Source organism: Oncorhynchus mykiss, chromosome 26, assembly GCF_057628025.1.
Source record: "Oncorhynchus mykiss isolate SJ-2025 chromosome 26, ASM5762802v1, whole genome shotgun sequence".
Taxonomy (NCBI): Eukaryota; Metazoa; Chordata; class Actinopteri; order Salmoniformes; family Salmonidae; genus Oncorhynchus; species Oncorhynchus mykiss.
This window is the reverse complement of record NC_143047.1, coordinates 34,130,554-34,151,567: the sequence shown is the minus strand read 5'-3', so window position 1 is coordinate 34,151,567 and position 21,014 is coordinate 34,130,554. Positions and strand designations below refer to the sequence as shown.

General features: G+C 46.1%; 1 protein-coding gene across 3 annotated transcripts in view; it reads left to right on the top strand.

Annotated features, from left to right (window-relative positions):
- Nucleotides 1-627: 627 nt before the first annotated feature.
- bnc1 (basonuclin zinc finger protein 1) overlaps nucleotides 628-21,014 on the top strand; it is a 30,702-nt gene continuing 10,315 nt past the window's right edge. Inside the window, exons 1-2 of one of the 3 annotated variants that reach the window (XM_090222833.1) lie at nucleotides 884-1,214; nucleotides 4,716-4,770. Coding sequence is in view for 2 of the 3 variants with exons in the window: in XM_090222832.1 (XP_090078958.1) it covers nucleotides 1,200-1,214 (15 nt within the window). In the remaining variant the exon portion in view is untranslated. Of the gene's footprint in view, nucleotides 1,215-4,715; nucleotides 4,771-21,014 lie in introns of all 3 variants that reach the window. The other 2 variants (XM_090222832.1, XM_090222831.1) reach the window with 2 other exon arrangements.

The following is a 21,014-nucleotide window of genomic DNA, read 5'->3' as shown; positions in this document are numbered from 1 at the left end:
GTCACTGTGGGCCATTTCTGAATGAGTGAACACACATTTTGTCACTGTTTTTATCATTATGATAATTGAAAACGAAAGACAATTGATTATTCACACAAAGATAAATTTACTCCTGCACATTTATTTGGGTGTTCATGTTCTTGAATAAGGTGGACTTAAGGTCCAATACGCTGTCAAAACACAGGTGTGTGTGTGCATGTGTGTGTGTGTGTGTGCGTGCGTGCGCGGGAGTCAATTGTATCATTGATAACTGACTAAGACTTGATAACAAGACTTGGAGTTATTCTACCTTGTGTTCTGTCAGAAAGGTGTGTGAAGAAAAGTGTCCGAGTGAGCAGGGACAATAATGTTTCAGAAGTATTGTGAATTGACTTTGTCCTAAAGAAATACTTAACACAGAGACTGACACATTCCTGACGGCACAAGGCACAACTTGTTATGGAGGCTGTTCACAGAGCTCCATTAAGGTGAACACACACAACCATACTGGACTGAGCTCTCTGCTCTGAGAGGGGCAGCATTGATTTAAAGCATTACTCAGGCTGAGAGAGCGAGGGAGAGGAAAGGAAAGAGAGAGAGAGAGGTAGAGTCTCTCCTGACTGCATTAGGAGTGCCTCCAGCCTTTGTGATTCCTTTTGATCAAATCTCTGTGAAAGATGAGTGTCATGCCCTCTTCTAGCCAGCTGTGAGGGGGGCTGCCCTGTGACTATGGGGGTGGGAGTGTGTGTGTGTGTGTGTGCGTGCGCGTGTGTTTGTGCGATTGCTCTGCTGGCTGGGGAGGGAGCAGGCAGCTGAGGTGAGAATGCCGAGTGGGAGAGTGGGAGGATCTCATTCCAATCCCCTGTGCCCGGTTTCAACACACACACTCACACACACACTCTACAGAGCACATCTTGAGTAGTTTAGAGCCAGTCCTCAGCAACATAGGAAGAGAGAGTGGAAAAAAGGTGTGTGTGTGTGTGTGAGTAAGAGTAGTACGTTTATTGTTTTTTTATGTGGTGTGAGCGTTGAGGACAGTGTGTGTGTCGTCTCTGTGTGTGTGTGTGTGACAGTGTGTGTATGAGTGTGTGTGACAGAGTGCTGGCGTGTGATGGCTCTTTTGCGTTAGTACTTGTTCAGACGGGAGAGTTGGAGGCAGTTCTTTTGTAGGACTCGCAGGGAATGGCAAACTACACGGTAACCCTGGAAACCTATCTCTAATGACAATGGCTGAGGTGAGAAACATCTTGTCTTATTTCTTTTCCACATTCTTCTCCTCTTTTCTCTCCTTTAGCCAAATCTTGCTACATGCTCCTGAGGTAGAAATGAGAAAAACGTGTGTCGTTGTAGCGCTGTCGTTTCCCAGCGTTTGCTGATGCCGTCATTATTCATGTTTATTCACAGAATGCGCCTGGTTTGCATTCAGTAACTTCTAGATCATTTCTCGTCTCGGTTTTCCACGTGAATCATTTGGTGATTGATGTTTGCGTCCTGGCCGGGCTGTGTCCATGCTTGCTGAGGGAGGTAGAGGTTGTCCTTACCTGCCATAAGACGCTGCTTACTTACTGCGGCAACTCCCTTAAAACAAAAGGAGGAACTTTAAAGCAGCCAACCAGGCAGGAAGTTGTTTTAACCTGACAATATGACTACAGGCCCTCCTCTGTTATATATTCCAACTCAGGGATAGTTATCCACATGGTTTTATTATATTCCAACTCTGGGCTCATTATCCACGTTTCTATTCTATTCCAACTCAGGGCTAGTTATCCACATGGTTCTATTATATTCCAACTCTGGGCTCATTATCCACGTTTCTATTCTATTCCAACTCAGGGCTAGTTATCCACATGGTTCTATTATATTCCAACTCTGGGCTCATTATCCACGTTTCTATTCTATTCCAACTCAGGGCTAGTTATCCACATGGTTCTATTCTATTCCAACTCAGGGCTAGTTATCCACATGGTTCTATTATATTCCAACTCGGGGCTCATTATCCACGTTTCTATTCTATTCCAACTCAGGGCTAGTTATCCACATGGTTCTATTATATTCCAACTCGGGGCTCATTATCCACGTTTCTATTCTATTCCAACTCAGGGCTAGTTATCCACATGGTTCTATTATATTGCAACTCAGGGCTAGTTATCCACATGGTTCTATTATATTGCAACTCAGGGCTTGTTATCCACATGGTTATATTCTATTCAAACTCAATATTTACATTTTAGTCATTTAGCAGATGCTCTTACCCAGACCATACATTTTCGTACATTTTCATACTGGTCCCCCATTGGAATCGAACCCACAATCCGCAACTAAGCCACACGGGACCTTTGTGTGTTTGTCTAAGCGATTCCTTAATTTGAATGAATTGCTGATTTATACAGTTGCTTCTCTTCCTTTCCAAGTTAGTGCTGGTATATACAGAAGTTTCCATTCTGTTCTATTCTAACTGGGTGCTGCTTGTAATTTGGTCTATCCCAGTGGAGGGTTTATTTAGTGGTCCTGTCATTTGTTTCATTACTACTGTGTTTCCCAGCACTCTCTCTCCCTCAGTCTGTTGCTCTGTAGCCCTGCATAGAAGACTGACTGCTAAGGCATGCTCAGTCTGTTGCTGTGTAGCCCTGTACAGAAGACTGACTGCCAAGGCATGCTCAGTCTGTTGCTGTGTAGCCCTGTATAGAAGACTGACTGCCAAGGCATGCTCAGTCTGTTGCTGTGTAGCCCTGTATAGAAGACTGCTAAGGCATGCTCAGCCTGTTGCTGTGTAGCCCTGTATAGAAGACTGACTGCCAAGGCATGCTCAGTCTGTTGCTGTGTAGCCCTGTACAGAAGACTGACTGCCAAGGCATGCTCAGTCTGTTGCTGTGTATCCCTGTACAGAAGACTGCTAAGGCATGCTCAGTCTGTTGCTGTGTATCCCTGTACAGAAGACTGCTAAGGCATGCTCAGTCTGTTGATGTGTATCCCTGTACAGAAGACTGACTGCTAAGGCATGCTCAGTCTGTTGCTGTGTAGCCCTGTACAGAAGACTTCTAAGGCATGCTCAGTCTGTTGCTGTGTATCCCTGTACAGAAGACTGCTACGGCATGCTCAGTCTGTTGCTGTGTAGCCCTGTACAGAAGACTGCTAAGGCATGCTCAGTCTGTTGCTGTGTAGCCCTGTACAGAAGACTGCTAAGGCATGCTCAGTCTGTTGCTGTGTATCCCTGTACAGAAGACTGCTAAGGCATGTTCAGTCTGTTGCTGTGTATCCCTGTACAGAAGACTGCTAAGACATGCTTGCTTTAGCCCCGTCTGCCTCTCTCTGTCTCTATGTGTGCTGGCTTCTGGCCACTCACTAGTGGAATGTAATTTAAGAGCAGCCTAATGTTTTGTTGCAGCCATAATGTAACAATTAGCACAAGTGTCTGTGTGGTGCTGTTAGGCGCAAACACTCACTCTCTTTCTCTCTGTCTCTCTGTGTTTGGAGGTGTGAACAACACACCACAACCACATCTTGTTCTGCAGAGTGTGTATGTGTGTTGTGTTCTGACCTTTAAATCTAGGTGACAGGTATTTAATGGAATCTTGATTATATTAACTTCTTTCAGGTGAATATAGAACTAAAAACAGAGGTCCTTCAAGCTTCTCGGCAGATTTAATACCGTCTTTGTTATCGACTCACATGGCCTTGCTTGGTGTTTTTCTATCTCCTCCTTGTTTTTGTGATAGAGAATTAACTCTCCAATAGACTTCTTTAACACAATATGTCCCATCTGATCCAAGACTGGTTTGTACAGTAACAGCATTGTATCATTACCACAGTTCTTTGTGATGAATATCATTTTTTTGGCCTGAATATTGTTTATTTTATTTAAGTTAATATTGCTAATTTTAATATTCAAATGTATGTTGTACCCAGAATTCAGCGTGTTTCTGTCACTGGTACAGTGTTCTGTTGAACATGAGCCATTTTTGTTATAAAATATGTTATTAACACATAGTTGTTACTAGCATAATTATACGACAAATGTATTAGATCAACTTGTAAAGTGACACAGTTAAGTGCTACCACATTTACATAGCAATTACAGTGGCACGTCCTTTCATTTACCTGTTTTGGTAACAGTTGTGTACCTGTCATATCTGATGTAAATCGAGGAAAATAACTTAATAATAGGACTCACTCAGGATCCTTTGGCTGTTAGACATGTTTGACACACTAGAAGAATGGGTTATTCATTAAAAACATCACTGCTCTAAATGATATTGAAGCCACGACATAGAAGCATATACTATTTTTGATTACAGGGGACAGTTTTAATACTCGCCACTGCATCCTGTATCAAAAGGTTGGCTGGTCCTCATTAAAGTCCCGTAGAGCACGTCATTACTCTCTTTTTGTGTAGAAAGCTTTCCTGCACAAGCTTCCAACTTACCTAACTTTGTTGTTAAAGTATAGAAACACCAGATACAGGTTTGGTTAACGCTTGAGGTTCCTCGGGTCTCCACCGAACTAGGTAAATCCGCTTTTAGTTTTAAAGCACCTCATTGCTGGAACCAAGTACCAAATATATTACAATTGGATGTTCTGGTGCCGCTCAGGCAATTGAAAATATTGATTGGGGACCTTCATACTGTGGAATGTAACTGTTTTTCTTGAATATTTGTGTTGTGGTGTATTTTAATGACTTGTTTTACATTGTATCTGATTTTGATTTGATTGTTGTGTCTTATGAATTGTATATGCAGGGCTCCCTTGTGAAAGAGACCCTGGTCTCAATGGTGACTCCCTGTTTAAATAAAGGTAAAACAAATCCTAAAAAATATCAAATGAATGTGATTGAATAAAATTGCTGAATACTGTCCAACTACCAGGTAGACACAGGTAGATGCTTTCAGTCTACATAATAAGATGTTTGGATGTGCATTAATAAGGCATGTAGACAAACAGACATCGTTTCTAAACATATCTAATCATTACTAAACAAGGCCAACCAAGTTACTCTCCGTGGTATTTGAAAATGCCTTTTATTTCCTTGACATGTTCAGTGGAACCATTGAAAACAGATTTCTGGCTCTGTGTTAGTGAGCTGGCTGTTGACTTATCTCTCTCTGAACTGGCTCCACCTCACCCTCTGAACTGAGTGGGATGATAATGTGACTCTCTCTGTGTATCTCTCCCTCTCTGTGTGTCTCTTTTTCTGTGTCTCTTTCTCTTTGTATCTCTCTGTTTCTCTCTTCCTCTCTGTGTCTCTTTCTCTGTCTCTATTTCTCCCTCTTTCTCCCTGTCTCTTTCTCTCGCTCTCTCTCTCTCTCTTTCTCTCTCTCTCTCTCTCTCTCTCTCTCCCTCTCTCTCTCTCTTTCTCTCTCTGTATCTCTCTGTTTCTCTGTCTCTTCCTTCTTTGTCTCGTACTCTATTTTTCTCCCTCTCTTCCCTTGGTTCCCATACTCCTTAACTCTCTCTTTCTTTTTCGCTCTCTCTCTCTGGGTGTGAGTGTGTGTCTCAGTGCTGTAGGGCCCCGGGGCAGAACAGAGCAGGGCTGGGCTCCTCTGAGCTGGGCTGCTGTGTGTGTGTGTGTGTGTGTGTGTGTGTGTGTGTGTGTGTGTGTGTGTGTGTGTGTGCAGCGGCTGCAGCCTGCCAGCCCAGTCAGCTTCATTAGCTTCATGATGGTCCGTCAGCGAGGGGCTTCTGCTGCAGCCTGCACCCCCTCCAGCCAGTCCCAGGGCGTGATCCGCCCCTCTGCGCCCCAGCCTTCCCCCCCTCCTACAGCCCCCTTGAGCCCCTCTCCACCCCAGCCCTGCGCTGCCACCGAGAGGCTTGTGAGGATTTGTCAGCCAGATGTGACAAGATTGTCAAGAGGCAGGCGAGAGAGAGAGAGGGGAGATATGATATTAATCAGAGCGTAGCTGGGAGCTAAACTCTCTCCGACGCAGTGTACTAACATGTTCCTCTCATTTACTATACACTCCCTCGCTCCCTCTCTTTCTCTCTCTCTCTCGCCGCCGCTACTCTCCCACAGCTATCTCTCTCTCTCGATGTCTCTCTCTCCTCTCCTCTAACGGGTGGCTAGAACTGCTGGGGAGACAGTAATAAAAGTTGTGGCTTTTCTTTTTCTTCATCTGTGATTTGTGTTTTTTATGTAGACGAGACTAACCCACTTTTCATGGAGATTCAGGTAACTTTTTGTTTTCAGGTGTTGTGTTGAAACTGGCAGTGTGTGTGTGCTTGCATGTGTGTGTGTGTGTGTTTGCTCTGTGATTGACTGCTGAATTAGGAGGAATAATGAGTTTTTCACGCTGTCTTTGGTCTCCATTGACTCCTAATAGGCTAAAGCATAGCCTGTCAATACTTGCACAAGCAGAGCCTTAGCTTCTCATGCTTTGCTCTCACATTTCACTCTTAGGACAGGAGTTCAAACTCTCACTTTTCATCTTGGAACCTATTTTTAAAGCAGAATCCTGTAAAAAAAAAAAAGAAGTTTTATTTCAGTCTAAAATGGGGCTATTGAACCAAGTGAGTTGTGTGTCAGATAGAAAGGCTGGTGAACATGTCTAGGAGATGTCCTTTAACTGGGTGGGTGACTTTCACAGTTTTCCCAGCCACTTTGTGATATAGGGTCATTCCTTTAAAAACACTCCACGGAAATACTACTGCTATTTTTATTTTAGAGGGGATGACGTACGTGTTCAAGTTCACACTGGGTCGTGTTAAATACATAACAGCTTTATATCAGTCTGTTTTAAGTAGCTCAACACTTGTCATCAATTAGCTTAGCGTTATAACTGCCACACAGCCGTACATGTGTTTCAGTGGCGTATGATTTATGAATGTGGCCATGGTCTGTGCATGTGTAACACACACTCACACACACTGAGATGTTCAGAAGCAGGAAGTCCTCTGTCTGTGAACCATTAGCTACTGGTTTATATCTTCTCGTTTTAGCTCCTGGTTTTATCTCCTGGTTTTATCTCCTGGTTTTATCTCCTGGTTTTAGCTCCTGGTTTTAGCTCTTGGTTTTAGCTCCTGGTTTTATCTCCTGGTTTTTGACCACTTGTTTTAATGCTGCAGGTAGTTTTTTTTTACACACAGCGACATCCTAGACTGCTGTATTCCTAAATCCTATTTCCTGTAGCTGCTCTGTGCTAGTCTGTGTGTTTTATTAGAGGAATTCTGCAGGACTTTCTTAGTTCCTGGTACTACCAGGCTGCTCTGTATTTTGGCTGCAGTTTTGGCCTGGAATGAAGATATGAGGAAAATATGTGTGTCCGTGTTTGTTACAGATGGTTTCACTGTGCTATATCTTGGGTTTTTATAGATGTTTTTGCACTGTATAAATAAACGTGATAGATTCGAACAATGTTTCTAGCTTATCTGAATAAATGTCTTTCAAATTAAAAGTGCGTCTTATTTGATGCAGATAGGTGATGTGGTTTATCCATTTTTTTTGGTGTCATGCGTTAAATGATATGAAGAGATTTGAACAGAAACATTACACTCAAGTTTTGCTTAATTGTTTTGCCCAACACTCTCTGCATTTCTCTTACCGAACACGTATAGATTGTTTAATGTTAACTTGTAACTTTAAAAACAATTCTGCACATTTCAGATTTAAAAAAAATATAATCCTACATACTGTAGGTCTACAATGGGCATTAGGTCTGTGTACATTATCACTTTTGAAATGAGAGAGGGAGAGAGAGATCCTCCATAAATATACTACATACACATACTGAGTGTACAAAACATTAGGAACACTGCTCTTTCCATGACTTAGACTGACCAGGTGAAAGCTACAGTATGATCCCTTGTTGATGTCGCTTCAATCAGTGTAGATGAAGGGAAGGAGACAGGTTAAAGAAGTGCCTTTGAACAGGGTATGGTAGTAGGTGCCAGGCGCTCCGGTTTGAGTGTCTAGAACTACAACGCTGCTGGATTTTTCACGCTCAACAGTTTCTCGTGTGTATCAGGAATGGTTCACCACACAAAGGAATTGAGGCTGTTCTGAGGGCAAAAGGTGGTGCAACTCAATATTAGGAAAGTTCCTAATGTTCCTAATGTTTAGTACACTCAGTTCCTTGCCAGCCAGTTGAATTTCTTATCCCATTCCATTCCCGTCTTTACCATCTTGGCACAGGCACAGCTAGTTTCACATTGTGTGGCAATCTGCACCAATCCTCTCCTAATTGATTTGCTTTCCACTAAATGATTCCAACATGGCCCAGTCAATACACACTGTCACACCCCACAGCTGTTCCCTTCCCTCCCGTCTTGATCTGAACCACTGACTGCTGTTGACTCTATAAACCAAACCAGTGTGGATATTATGGACATATGGCAGGATTTATTTTACGAGCCGGAGAGGAACAATTTAAATGTTTCTGTCAAGGATGTTATGGCTGTGACGCAGAAGTGACTGAGACCCTAGATTGTGCACTATTATTGAACAGGGCCCTGTGTGCACTACATTAGAACTAAGGTTCCACTAGGGACATAGACCCTGAACTCCCAGACACTGAATATAGTGAATAACTGACCTACTGGATGATTCAACACTCTGGCCTGCATGGGTCTGAATATAGTGAATAACTGATATACTGGATGATTTAACACTCTGACCTGCATGGGTCTGAATATAGTGAATAACTGACCTACTGGATGATTTAACACTCTGGCCTGCATGGGTCTGAATATAGTGAATAACTGACCTACTGGATGATTTAACACTCTGGCCTGCATGGGTCTGAATATAGTGAATAACTGACCTACTGGATGATTTAACACTCTGGCCTGCATGGGTCTGAATATAGTGAATAACTGACCTACTGGATGATTTAACACTCTGGCCTGCATGGGTCTGAATATAGTGAATAACTGACCTACTGGATGATTTAACACTCTGGCCTGCATGGGTCTGAATATAGTGAATAACTGACCTACTGGATGATTCAACACTCTGGCCTGCATGGGTCTGTATATAGTGAATAACTGACCTACTGGATGATTCAACACTCTGGCCTGCATGGGTCTGAATATAGTGAATAACTGACCTACTGGATGATTTAACACTCTGACCTGCATGGGTCTGTATATAGTGAATAACTGACCTACTGGATGATTTAACACTCTGGCCTGCATGGGTCTGTATATAGTGAATAACTGACCTACTGGATGATTTAACACTCTGGCCTGCATGGGTCTGTATATAGTGAATAACTGACCTACTGGATGATTTAACACTCTGGCCTGCATGGGTCTGTATATAGTGAATAACTGACCTACTGGATGATTTAACACTCTGACCTGCATGGGTCTGTATATAGTGAATAACTGACCTACTGGATGATTTAACACTCTGGCCTGCATGGGTCTGTATATAGTGAATAACTGACCTACTGGATGATTTAACACTCTGGCCTGCATGGGTCTGTATATAGTGAATAACTGATATACTGGATGATTTAACACTCTGGCCTGCATGGGTCTGTATATAGTGAATAACTGACCTACTGGATGATTTAACACTCTGACCTGCATGGGTCTGAATATAGTGAATAACTGACCTACTGGATGATTTAACACTCTGGCCTGCATGGGTCTGAATATAGTGAATAACTGACCTACTGGATGATTTAACACTCTGGCCTGCATAGGTCTGAATATAGTGAATAACTGACCTACTGGATGATTTAACACTCTGGCCTGCATGGGTCTGAATATAGTGAATAACTGACCTACTGGATGATTTAACACTCTGGCCTGCATGGGTCTGTATATAGTGAATAACTGACCTACTGGATGATTTAACACTCTGACCTGCATGGGTCTGAATATAGTGAATAACTGACCTACTGGATGATTTAACACTCTGGCCTGCATGGGTCTGAATATAGTGAATAACTGACCTACTGGATGATTTAACACTCTGGCCTGCATGGGTCTGAATATAGTGAATAACTGACCTACTGGATGATTTAACACTCTGGCCTGCATGGGTCTGTATATAGTGAATAACTGACCTACTGGATGATTTAACACTCTGGCCTGCATGGGTGTTTAGAGGAAGTTTTGTTTTATTTGCCCTGAATCACTGTCAATGAAACATGATGAAATGAAACCTCCATTAAACCTCTATGAAGTGTACAACATGTTGGCAGACTTGATCCTCACACTAAGAAACCGTTTGCGTGAGCAAAATTACTTAAATTTTTTTAATAGAATAGCAACTCCAGCTCCAATAGTGCCCTATTCCATCTGATTAAATAGTTCTTGTAAGTTTGCTCACGCAAAGTATTTCATAGCTTGATGATTTATAATATGTTCTCTGTGATTCTGCTCAACCATATCCTCCCCTCTGTGGGTTTGAGTCAGTGTGTGGAGAGGTATTTTCCACACACACACACACACACACACACACACACCGACAGACCCAATGTTATCACCCAGGTTTGGGGTGTCATGGTTTGCTGCTGCTGCTTTCTCAGCCTTTCTCAGCCTCACCCGATTCTCACTCCCTTCCTGACTCTCAGATAAGCAGATTTTAATTGAGAGAGAGAAATAATATGACATTTGAAATGTCTCTATTATTTTGGAACTTGTTAGTAATATTTACTGTTCACTTTTTATTGTTTATTTCACTTTTGTTTATCCATTTCCCTTGCTTTAGCACTATAAAACATATGTTTCCAATGCCAATAAAGCCCCTTGAATTAGACAGACAGAGAGAGAAAACATGTCACCCCCACACATAATACCCCATAATGACAAAGCAAAAACAAGTTTATAGACATTTTTGCTAATTTACACAACCTCCCCCCCCCCCCCCCCCCCCCCCCCCTGAAATGTCACATTTACATAAGTATTCAGACCCTTTACTCAGTACTTTGTTGAAGCACCTTTGCAGCGATTACAGCGACCCTTTACTCAGTACTTTGTTGAAGCACCTTTGCAGCGATCTCCACAGAGGAACCCTAGAGCGCTGTCAGGGTGACCATCAGGTTCTTGGTCCCCTCCCTGACCAAGGCCTTTCTCCCCCGATTACTCAGTTTGGCTGGGCGGACAGCTCTAGGAAGAGTCTTGGTGGTTCCAAACTTCTTCCATTTAAGAATAATAGAGGCCACTGTGTTCTTGGGGACCTTCAATGCTGCAGAAATGTTTTGGTGCCCTTCCCCAGATCTGTGCCTCGACACAATCCTGTCTCTGTGCTCTACGGACAATTCCTTCTACCCCATGGCTTAGTTTTTGCTCTGACATGCACTGTCAACTGTAGGACCTTACATAGACAGGTGTGTGCCTTTCTAAATCATGTCCAATCAATTAAATTTACCACAGGTGGACTCCAAGTTGTAGAAACATCTCTAGGATGATCAGTTGAAACAGGATGCACCGGAGCTGAATTTTGAGTCTGTTAGCAAAGGGTCTGAATACTTATGTAAATAAGGTATTTCTGTTTTTTATTTTTTATTACATTTGCTACATTTTCTAAAAGCTTTTTTCGCAATGTCATTGTGGGGTATTGTGTGTAGATTGCTGAGGAATTTAAAAAAAATCAATTTTAAGTTAAGGCTGTAACGTAACAAAATGTGGAAAAGGTCAAGGCTTCTGAATAATTCCCAAAGGCACTGAAGTTGCTGGTTTGGCCAATAAAGACAGAAATTTGCATAGTTTTATTTTGTTTATGAATGTGGAGAGAAATACAAAATCTCCACTTGGGGGAGAGAAAAGGAGCCAACCCCACGTAGAGCGAGAGATTGAAAATGAGAGAGAAAAAAGAGGGAGAAAGACAAAAGCACCTAGAGAAAGACGAAGGGGGGGATGGATAGAGACTCTGAGACATTTGCTTTCCATTTCCCACCCTGTGGCCCAGTAGATCCAGGTGCTGAGTGACAGCATTAACACCAGCGTGAAGACAGAGACAGGAGATGAGAAGAGTTTCCATTCCACTTTCTGGTGCTCTTCCTTCCTTTCTGCATCCGCCAATGATTTTGTGAAGATTAATAGTGTGGTCTATAGGGTAGCCATTCTCTATATTTTTGGACGTAAATTTTCGCTTAAGGTATTTCTGAAAATCAAGTAGACACTGTAGGGTTGCACAATTCAGGGAAAATTCCTAGGTTCTCCAGAATTCCAAGTTGGAATATTCCTCGAATTGCTAGGGAATAAGCACGAAATCAGGGAATCCTCCAATCAAGATATCTGGGATTCTTGGGAATTTGGGGAAAGTTACCAGAATTCAGCAATCCTGCACAGTGTTTTGATTGTCAGAAATATTGTGTAAGGAAAATATTCCATCCCAAGTTGTAGAGACTGGTGTTAATGGTAGTTTATGGAGATTTCTCATTAAAGTGTTAATTAGTGTTATCCTGACATTGTGGACTGTGGAAGACGAACGATCCATTTGTGAATAAAAACATGCTCCCATTCCTGTCTGAATCAAGTTTATCATAAATGCATAACTAAATAAAAGCCTCTGTGATCATGACAATGACCAAGTATTCAGAAATCAAACTGAATAACCAATAAATCATGACACTTTGACTGTGACTATATCACCCTTGATCTAACAACTCATTAACTCTACCAGAGTCCGTCTGTCCGTCCGTTATTCCGTTCGGTCATGGTCACAGCAGCAGACTTAGCCAGCCCAGCGCTGGACTGTCTGGCCGTTCGGTCGTGGTCATAGCAGCAGACTTAGCCAGCCCAGTGCTGGTCTGTCTGGCCGTTCGGTCATGGTCACGGCAGCAGACTTAGCCAGCCCAGCGCTGGTCCGTCTGTCCGTTCGGTCTTGGTCACAGCAGCAGACTTAGCCAGCCCATCGGTGGTCCGTCTGTCCGTTCGGTCATGGTCACGGCAGCAGACTTAGCCAGCCCAGCGCTGGTCTGTCTGTCCGTTCGGTCATGGTCACAGCAGCAGACTTAGCCAGCCCAGCGCTGGTCTGTCTGTCCGTTCGGTCATGGTCACAGCAGCAGACTTAGCCAGCCCAGCGCTGGTCTGTCTGTCCGTTCGGTCATGGTCACAGCAGCAGACTTAGCCAGCCCAGCGGTGGTCTGTGAAAGTGACAGTTTTTTTTCTTAATCTCAGGGACTAATGAAGAAATGAATAGCTAATTAAGACAAATGAACGACAGGGAGGACTACGCGGAGCAATGCCTGCTGCGTGTGCTTCTGTGTGTGTGCGCACTTTGATTGTCCAGAGGAACAGATTGAGTTGTACACTAGAGGAAACATCAAAGGGGTGTGTGTGTGTCTTTGTGTGTGTGCAGGCGTGCCTTCATTCGTTTGCATGTGTGCGAGCACATAAGACTGTGTGTGTGCCTGTGTGTGATGGGATTAGTGTAATTGGGCCGTGTTGGTTGGGCCCTGTAATGATGGGATTATGGTGGTCGGAGGTGACCAAGAGGTTCTTCCACGTCACCTCAGTCCCACAGGAGAAGATCAGCTGAAGATGAGGAGACAGAGGAGAGGGAGACGGAGGAGACGGGGAGGAGAGGGAGACGGGGAGGAGAGGGAGACGGAGAGGGAGACGGGGAGGAGAGGGAGACGGGGAGGAGAGGGAGACGGAGGAGAGGGAGACGGAGGAGAGGGAGACGGAGAGGGAGGAGAGGGAGACGGAGACGGAGGAGAGGGAGACGGAGACGGAGAGGGAGAGAGGGAGACGGAGAGGGAGACGGGGAGGAGAGGGAGACGGGGAGGAGAGGGAGAGGGGGAGGAGAGGGAGACGGGGAGGAGAGAGAGACGGGGAGGAGAGAGAGACGGGGAGGAGAGAGAGACGGGGAGGAGAGAGAGACGGGGAGGAGAGAGAGACGGGGAGGAGAGAGAGACGGGGAGGAGAGAGAGAGACGGGGAGGAGAGGGAGACGGGGAGGAGAGGGAGACGGGGAGGAGAGAGAGACGGGGAGGAGAGAGAGACGGGGAGGAGAGGGAGACGGGGAGGAGAGGGAGACGGGGAGGAGAGGGAGACGGGGAGGAGAGGGAGACGGGGAGGAGAGGGAGACGGGGAGGAGAGGGAGACGGGGAGGAGAGGGAGACGGGGAGGAGAGGGAGACGGGGAGGAGAGGGAGACGGGGAGGAGAGGGAGACGGGGAGGAGAGGGAGACGGGGAGGAGAGGGAGACGGAGGAGAGGGAGACGGGGAGGAGAGGGAGACGGAGGAGAGGGAGACGGGGAGGAGAGGGAGACGGAGGAGAGGGAGACGGAGAGGGAGACGGGGAGGAGAGGGGGAGGAGAGGGAGACGGGGAGGAGAGAGAGACGGGGAGGAGAGAGAGACGGGGAGGAGAGAGAGACGGGGAGGAGAGGGAGACGGGGAGGAGAGGGAGACGGGGAGGAGAGGGAGACGGGGAGGAGAGGGAGACGGGGAGGAGAGGGAGACGGGGAGGAGAGGGAGACGGGGAGGAGGAGAGTACGGAGGAGAGGGAGACTGGGAGGAGGAGACCACGGAGGAGAGGGAGACCGGGAGGAGAGGGAGACTGGGAGGAGAAGGGAGATGGAGGAGAGAGAGACTGGGAGGAGACGGGGAGACGGAGGAGAGGGAGAGAGAGAGAGACGGAGGAGAGGGAGACTGGGAGGAGGAGAGCACGGAGGAGAGGGAGACTGGGAGGAGGAGAGGGAGACTGGGAGGAGGAGACCACGGAGGAGAGGGAGACCGGGAGGAGAGGGAGACTGGGAGGAGAAGGGGAGACGGAGGAGAGAGAGACTGAGAGGGAGACTGGGAGGAGAAGGGGAGACGGGGGAGAGAGAGACTGGGAGGAGACGGGGAGACGGAGGAGAGGGAGAGAGAGAGAGACGGAGGAGAGGGAGACTGAGGAGTGGGAGACTGAGGAGAGAGAGAGACGGAGGAGAGAGAGACGGAGGAGAGAGAGACGGAGGAGAGAGAGAGACGGAGGAGAGAGAGAGACGGAGGAGAGAGAGAGACGGAGGAGAGAGAGAGACGGAGGAGAGAGAGAGACGGAGGAGAGAGAGAGACGGAGGAGAGAGAGAGACGGAGGAGAGAGAGAGACTGAGGAGAGAGAGAGACTGAGGAGAGAGAGAGACGGAGGAGAGAGAGAGACGGAGGAGAGAGAGAGACGGAGGAGAGAGAGAGACGGAGGAGAGAGAGAGACGGAGGAGAGAGAGAGACTGAGGAGAGAGAGAGACGGAGGAGAGAGAGAGACGGAGGAGAGAGAGAGACGGAGGAGAGAGAGAGACGGAGGAGAGAGAGAGACGGAGGAGAGAGAGAGACGGAGGAGAGAGAGACGGAGGAGTGGGAGACGGAGGAGAGGGAGACTGAGGAGTGGAGACGGAGGAGAGGGAGACTGAGGAGACGAGAGGATAAAAGACAGAGACAGAGAAGGAAAGAAATTGAAAGAGAGGACAGAGAACAGGAAGGATGCATCGGAGCGTTAATCGGCTGCATTTCATTCCAGAAAGTGTGGTCTCCCCATCTGTCTATGTTCACTCCCCATTGTACATCTAAAATAACTGAGATGACTGAGTAGTTCAAGCACGTTTTAACCGGTTTCCTCCATTTTACTCTAACATATCCTGTCCTGTCAGACTGAAGGGAAGAGAACAAGGGGACATATTTTGGAATGGAACCCAGCCCTGCTGACGAACGAGTGGGAGGAGTTGACTGTGTGATTAATTAAGAGCGAGGTAGACAGTCTCCTCCTCCTCCCCTGTTGAGGGGGTTAGTGCTACAGCAGCAGTAATTGCTAACCATTAAGCATGCTACTCATGTATGCTAACACATGCTGTTGATACATTATAGATGGTAGGGGAGAGAGAGAGAGAAGCGGTGCTAGCGCAGCACGGGGGGTGGCGTGTAGTGCTAACACAGGTCGCTTTGATCACAATTCTGATGACTCTTCTCAAGGGATGCTAGTTATAATCGGCTAGCGGTAAATGACATGCATACTGTTCTTGTTGATGTTACGGAAACCCTGTTTGTTGCTGTGATTTATACACTTATTTTTATGACACATAAAATGTTGATTCTTACCGTCAGGTGAAACGGAATCTTATTAATCACTTTCACACCAACTTCTCAACGCAATCTAATGAGCATCAACACAAGCATGTACACACACTTTGGAATATAAAACCTAGAACCCCTGGAATACAATATGCTTCGTTCAGAGAATGAAAGTGTGTGAAATATTGTTTTGGGCCTCTGATTGACTCAGTGTTGTGTAGTGGTGGTCTGGAGAACTGTGATTGACTCATTGTTGTGTAGTGGTGGTCTGGAGAACTGTGATTGACTCAGTGTTGTGTAGTGGTGGTCTGGAGAGCTCTGTTTCAGCCCAGTCACTCTACTGCTCTCTCTCAACCCAACCACTTAACACAGCACTGTACAGCAAGCAGGAAACACAAAACATCAGATAGCATCACACACACACACACACACACACACACACACGCACACACACACACACACACACACACACACACACACACACACACACACACACACACACAGGGCAACAGCACTAGTAGCATCAGTGACTAGAATCTCTCACACACACACTTGCTGCTGAGTGCTTGTCCTGAGAGATAAGGACCATTAGTGGGAAACAGAGGTTGCATCCCAAATTACACCTTATTTCCAATGCGCCCTGGTCAAAAGTAGTGCACTATAAAGGGAATACGGTGCCATTTGGGCAACAACCAGAGACAGAGGCATCATCTTTGTGTTGTGTAAAGGGTCTTATGGCCAGGATATGATTGGCTGACATGGAGTTGGTGGGCCAGGTGTGGAGGACACCTCTTTGGTGCTGTAGATGATCCCAGCATGAGGAGAACAGGGCAGGCCTGCTGTAGATGATCCTAGCATGGGGAGAACAGGGCAGGCCTGCTGTAGATGATCCTAGCATGGGGAGAACAGGGCAGGCCTGCTGTAGATGATCCTAGCATGGGGAGAACAGGGCAGGCCTGCTGTAGATGATCCTAGCATGGGGAGAACAGGGCAGGCCTGCTGTAGATGATCCTAGCATGGGGAGAACAGGGCAGGCCTGCTGTAGATGATCCTAGCATGGGGAGAACAGGGCAGGCCTGCTGTAGATGATCATAGCATGGGGAGAACAGGGCAGGCCTGCTGTAGATGACCCTAGCATGGGGAGAACAGGGCAGGCCTGTTGTAGATGATCCTAGCATGGGGAGAACAGGGCAGGGCCTGCTGTAGATGATCCTAGCATGGGGAGAACAGGGCAGGCCTGCTGTAGATGATCATAGCATGGGGAGAACAGGGCAGGCCTGCTGTAGATGATCCTAGCATGGGGAGAACAGGGCAGGCCTGCTGTAGATGATCCTAGCATGGGGAGAACAGGGCAGGCCTGCTGTAGATGATCCTAGCATGGGGAGAACAGGGCAGGCCTGCTGTAGATGATCCTAGCATGGGGAGAACAGGGCAGGCCTGCTGTAGATTATCCTAGCATGGGGAGAACAGGTCAGGCCTGCTGTAGATGATCCTAGCATGGGGAGAACAGGGCAGGCCTGCTGTAGATGATCCTAGCATGGGGAGCCTTTATTTAACCAGGTAGGCTAGTTGAGAACAAGTTCTCATTTACAACTGCGACCTGGCCAAGATAAAGCAAAGCAGTTCAACACATAAAACAACACAGAGTTACACATGGAATAAACAAACATACAGTCAGTAATACAGTAGAAAAAGTTTATATACAGTGTGTGCAATTGAGGTAAGATAAGGGAGGTAAGGCAATAAATAGTCCATGGTGACAAAGTAATTACAATAAACCAATTAAACACTGGAATTAATAGATGTGCGGAAGATGAATGTGCAAGTGGAGATACTGGGGTGCAAAGGAGCAAAATAAATACAGTATTGGGATGAGGTAGTTTGGCGACGAGTATGAAGCGAGGGCCAGCCAACGAGAGCGTACAGGTCGCAGTGGTGGGTAGTATATGGGGCTTTTTGACAAAACGGATGGCACTGTGATAGACTGCATCCAATTTGTTGAGTAGAGTTTTGGAGGCTATTTTGTAGATGACATCACCGAAGTCGAGGATCGGTAGGATGGTCAGTTTTACGAGGGTATGTTTGGCAGCATGAGTGAAGGATGCTTTGTTGTGAAATAGGAAGCCAATTCTAGATTTAACTTTGGATTGGAGATGCTTAAAATGAGTCAGGAAGGAAATTTTACAGTCTAGCCAGACACCTAGGTATTTGTAGTTGTCCACATATTCTAGGTCAGAACCATCCAGAGTAGTGATGCTGGACGGGCGGGCAGGTGCGGGCAGCGATCGGTTGAAGAGCATGCATTTAGTTTACTTGCATTTAAGAGCAGTTGGAGGCCACAGAAGGAGAGTTGTATGGCATTGAAGCTCGTCTGGAGGTTTGTTAACAGTGTCCAAAGAAGGGCCAGAGATATACAGAATGGTGTCGTCAGAGTAGAGGTGGATCAGAGAATCAACAGCAGCAAGAGCGACATTGATGTATACGGAGAAGAGAGTCGGCCTGAGAAATGAACCCTGTGGCAGGTCTGGACAACAGCTAGCCTTTGCTTTCCTATCTGCCTGTGTATATTAGTTCCTAACTTCCCTGAAAAGTTGGATATCATGGGGGCTATTCGATGCTAATGCAGTACGCCGCAGCTTGTTTTTGTGCTGGTCAAGGGCAGTCAGGTCTGGAGTGAAGCAAGGGCTATATCTATTCCTGGCTCTAAATTTTTTGAATGGGGCATGCTTATTTAAAATGGTGAGGAAAGCACTTTTAAAGAATAACCAGGCATCCTCTACTGACGGGATGAGGTCAATATCCTTCCAGGATACCCGGCCAGGTCGATTAGAAAGGCCTGCTCACTGAAGTGTTTTAGGGAGCATTTGAGTGTGATGAGGGGTGGTCGTTTGACCACAGACCCATTACGGATGCAGAGAATGAGGCAGTGATCGCTAAGATCTTGGTTGAAAACAGCAGAGGTGTATTTGGAGGGAGAGTTGGTTAGGATGCTATTTATGAGGGTGCCTATGTTTACGGATTTGGGGTTGTACCTGGTAGGTTCATTGATAATTTGTGTGAGATTGAGGACATCAAGTTTAGATTGTAGGATGGCTGGGGTTTTAAGCATGTCCCAGTTTAGGTCACCTAGCAGCACAAGCTCTGAAGATAGATGGGGGGCAATCAATTCACATATGGTGTCCAGGGCGCAGAGGGTGGTCTATAGCAAAATGGTATAGACTTGTTTCTAGAAAGGTGGATTTTTTAAAAGTAGAAGCTTGAATTGTTTGGGTACAGACCTGGATAGTAAGACAGAACTCTGCAGGCTCTCTCTGCAGTAGATTGTAACTCCACCCCCTTTGGCAGTTCTATCTTGTCGGAAAATGTTATAGTTAGGAATGTAAATTTCAGGTGTTTTGGTGTTCTTCCTAAGCCAGGATTCAGACACGGCTAGGACAACCGGGTTGGCAGAGTGTGCTAAAGCAGTGAATTAAACAAATTTAGGGAGGAGGCTTCTAATGTTAACATGCATGAAACCAAGGCTTTACGGTTACAGAAGTCAACAAATGAGATCACCTGGGGAATAGGAGTGGAGCTAGGCACTGCAGGGCCTGGATTAACCTCTACATCACCGGAGGAACAGAGGAGGAGTGGGATAAAGGTGCGGCTAAAGGCTATCAGAACTGGTCGTCTAGTATGTTCGGAACAGAGAGTAAAAGGAGCAGTTTTCTGGGCGCGATAGAATAGATTCAAGGCAAACTGTACAGACAAAGGTATGGTAGGATGTGAATACATTGGAGGTAAACCTAGGAATTGTGTGATGATGAGAGATATTGTCTCTAGAAACATTTAAACCAGCTGATGTCACCGCATGTGTGGGTGGTGGAACTAAAGGATTGGTTAAGCCATATTGAGCAGGGCTAGAGGCTCTACAGTGAAATAAGACGATCACTAACCAGAACAGCAATAGACAAGGCATATTGACATTAGGGAGAGACATGTGTAGCCGAGTGATCATAGGAGTCCAGTGAGTAGTTAGGCTGGTTGGAGACACGGTGATTCAGACAGCTAGCGGGCCGGGGCTAGCAAGTTAGCAGAATGGCCTTAGATGGACGTTGTGATGGAGGTAGTCTGTTATAGCCTCCTCGTGCAGTTACGTCTAATAGACCAGTCGTGATGGAGTATTCGGGTTCTGTGTAGCAAAGGGGTTCAGTCCAATTGGCAAAATAGGTATAGTGGCCCAAGAAATTGGCCGATAGATCTCTTTAGCTAACAGTCCAATATGCTCTAGACAGCTAGCGGGCCACGGATAGCAGGCTAGCAGATGGGCATTCAGGGGACGTTGCGAATGAGGTAGGGGGAGGGGGGGGACAACCCTCAGGCAGATTACGTCGGTAGTCCAGTCGTGATGGATAAGCAGGGCTTCGTGTAGTAAAAGGGGTCCAAGCCAATTGGCAAAATGGGTATAGTGGCCCAAGAAAATTGGCCGCTGGACATATTCAGGTAACAGTCCGATATGCTCTAGACTGCTAGCGGGCCGTGGCTAGCAGATGGGCATTCAGGGGACGTCGCGACATAGGAGCCAGTTGAAAACCCCCTCGGGCAGATTACGTCGGTAGTCCAGTCGTGAAGGAGCTCTGTACGTACCGGCAGTAAAAGGGGTCCGAGCCAATTGGCAAAATAAGTATTGTAGAGTGGCTGATGGACCTCTTCAGCTAGTCAGGAGATGCTTCAGGACAGCCAGGCTTCAGGACAGCCAGGAGTAGCTACTTGAATTGCAGCTAGCTAGCTGCGATGATCCAGGTGAAAAGGTTCAGAGCTTGCGATACAAATCCGGGGATATGGAGAGAAAATAGGTCCGGTATGCTCTGGTTTGAATCACGTTGTGCAAATTGGCTAGCTGATGACCGCTAGCAGTGGTTAGCTGACTACTAGCTAGTAGCAGGTTAGCTGGCTAGCTTCTGTTGGGGGATTCCGGTTCCGAAGTAAAGAAACATACTTTAGAAAAAGCAGATCCACACCACATTGGGTGAGGCGGGTTGCTGAAGAGTATTTTGAAATTGAGGCTTAGAAAAATATAAAAAAGGATATGTGAAGAAAAAGCTATAAAAAGATATATACATG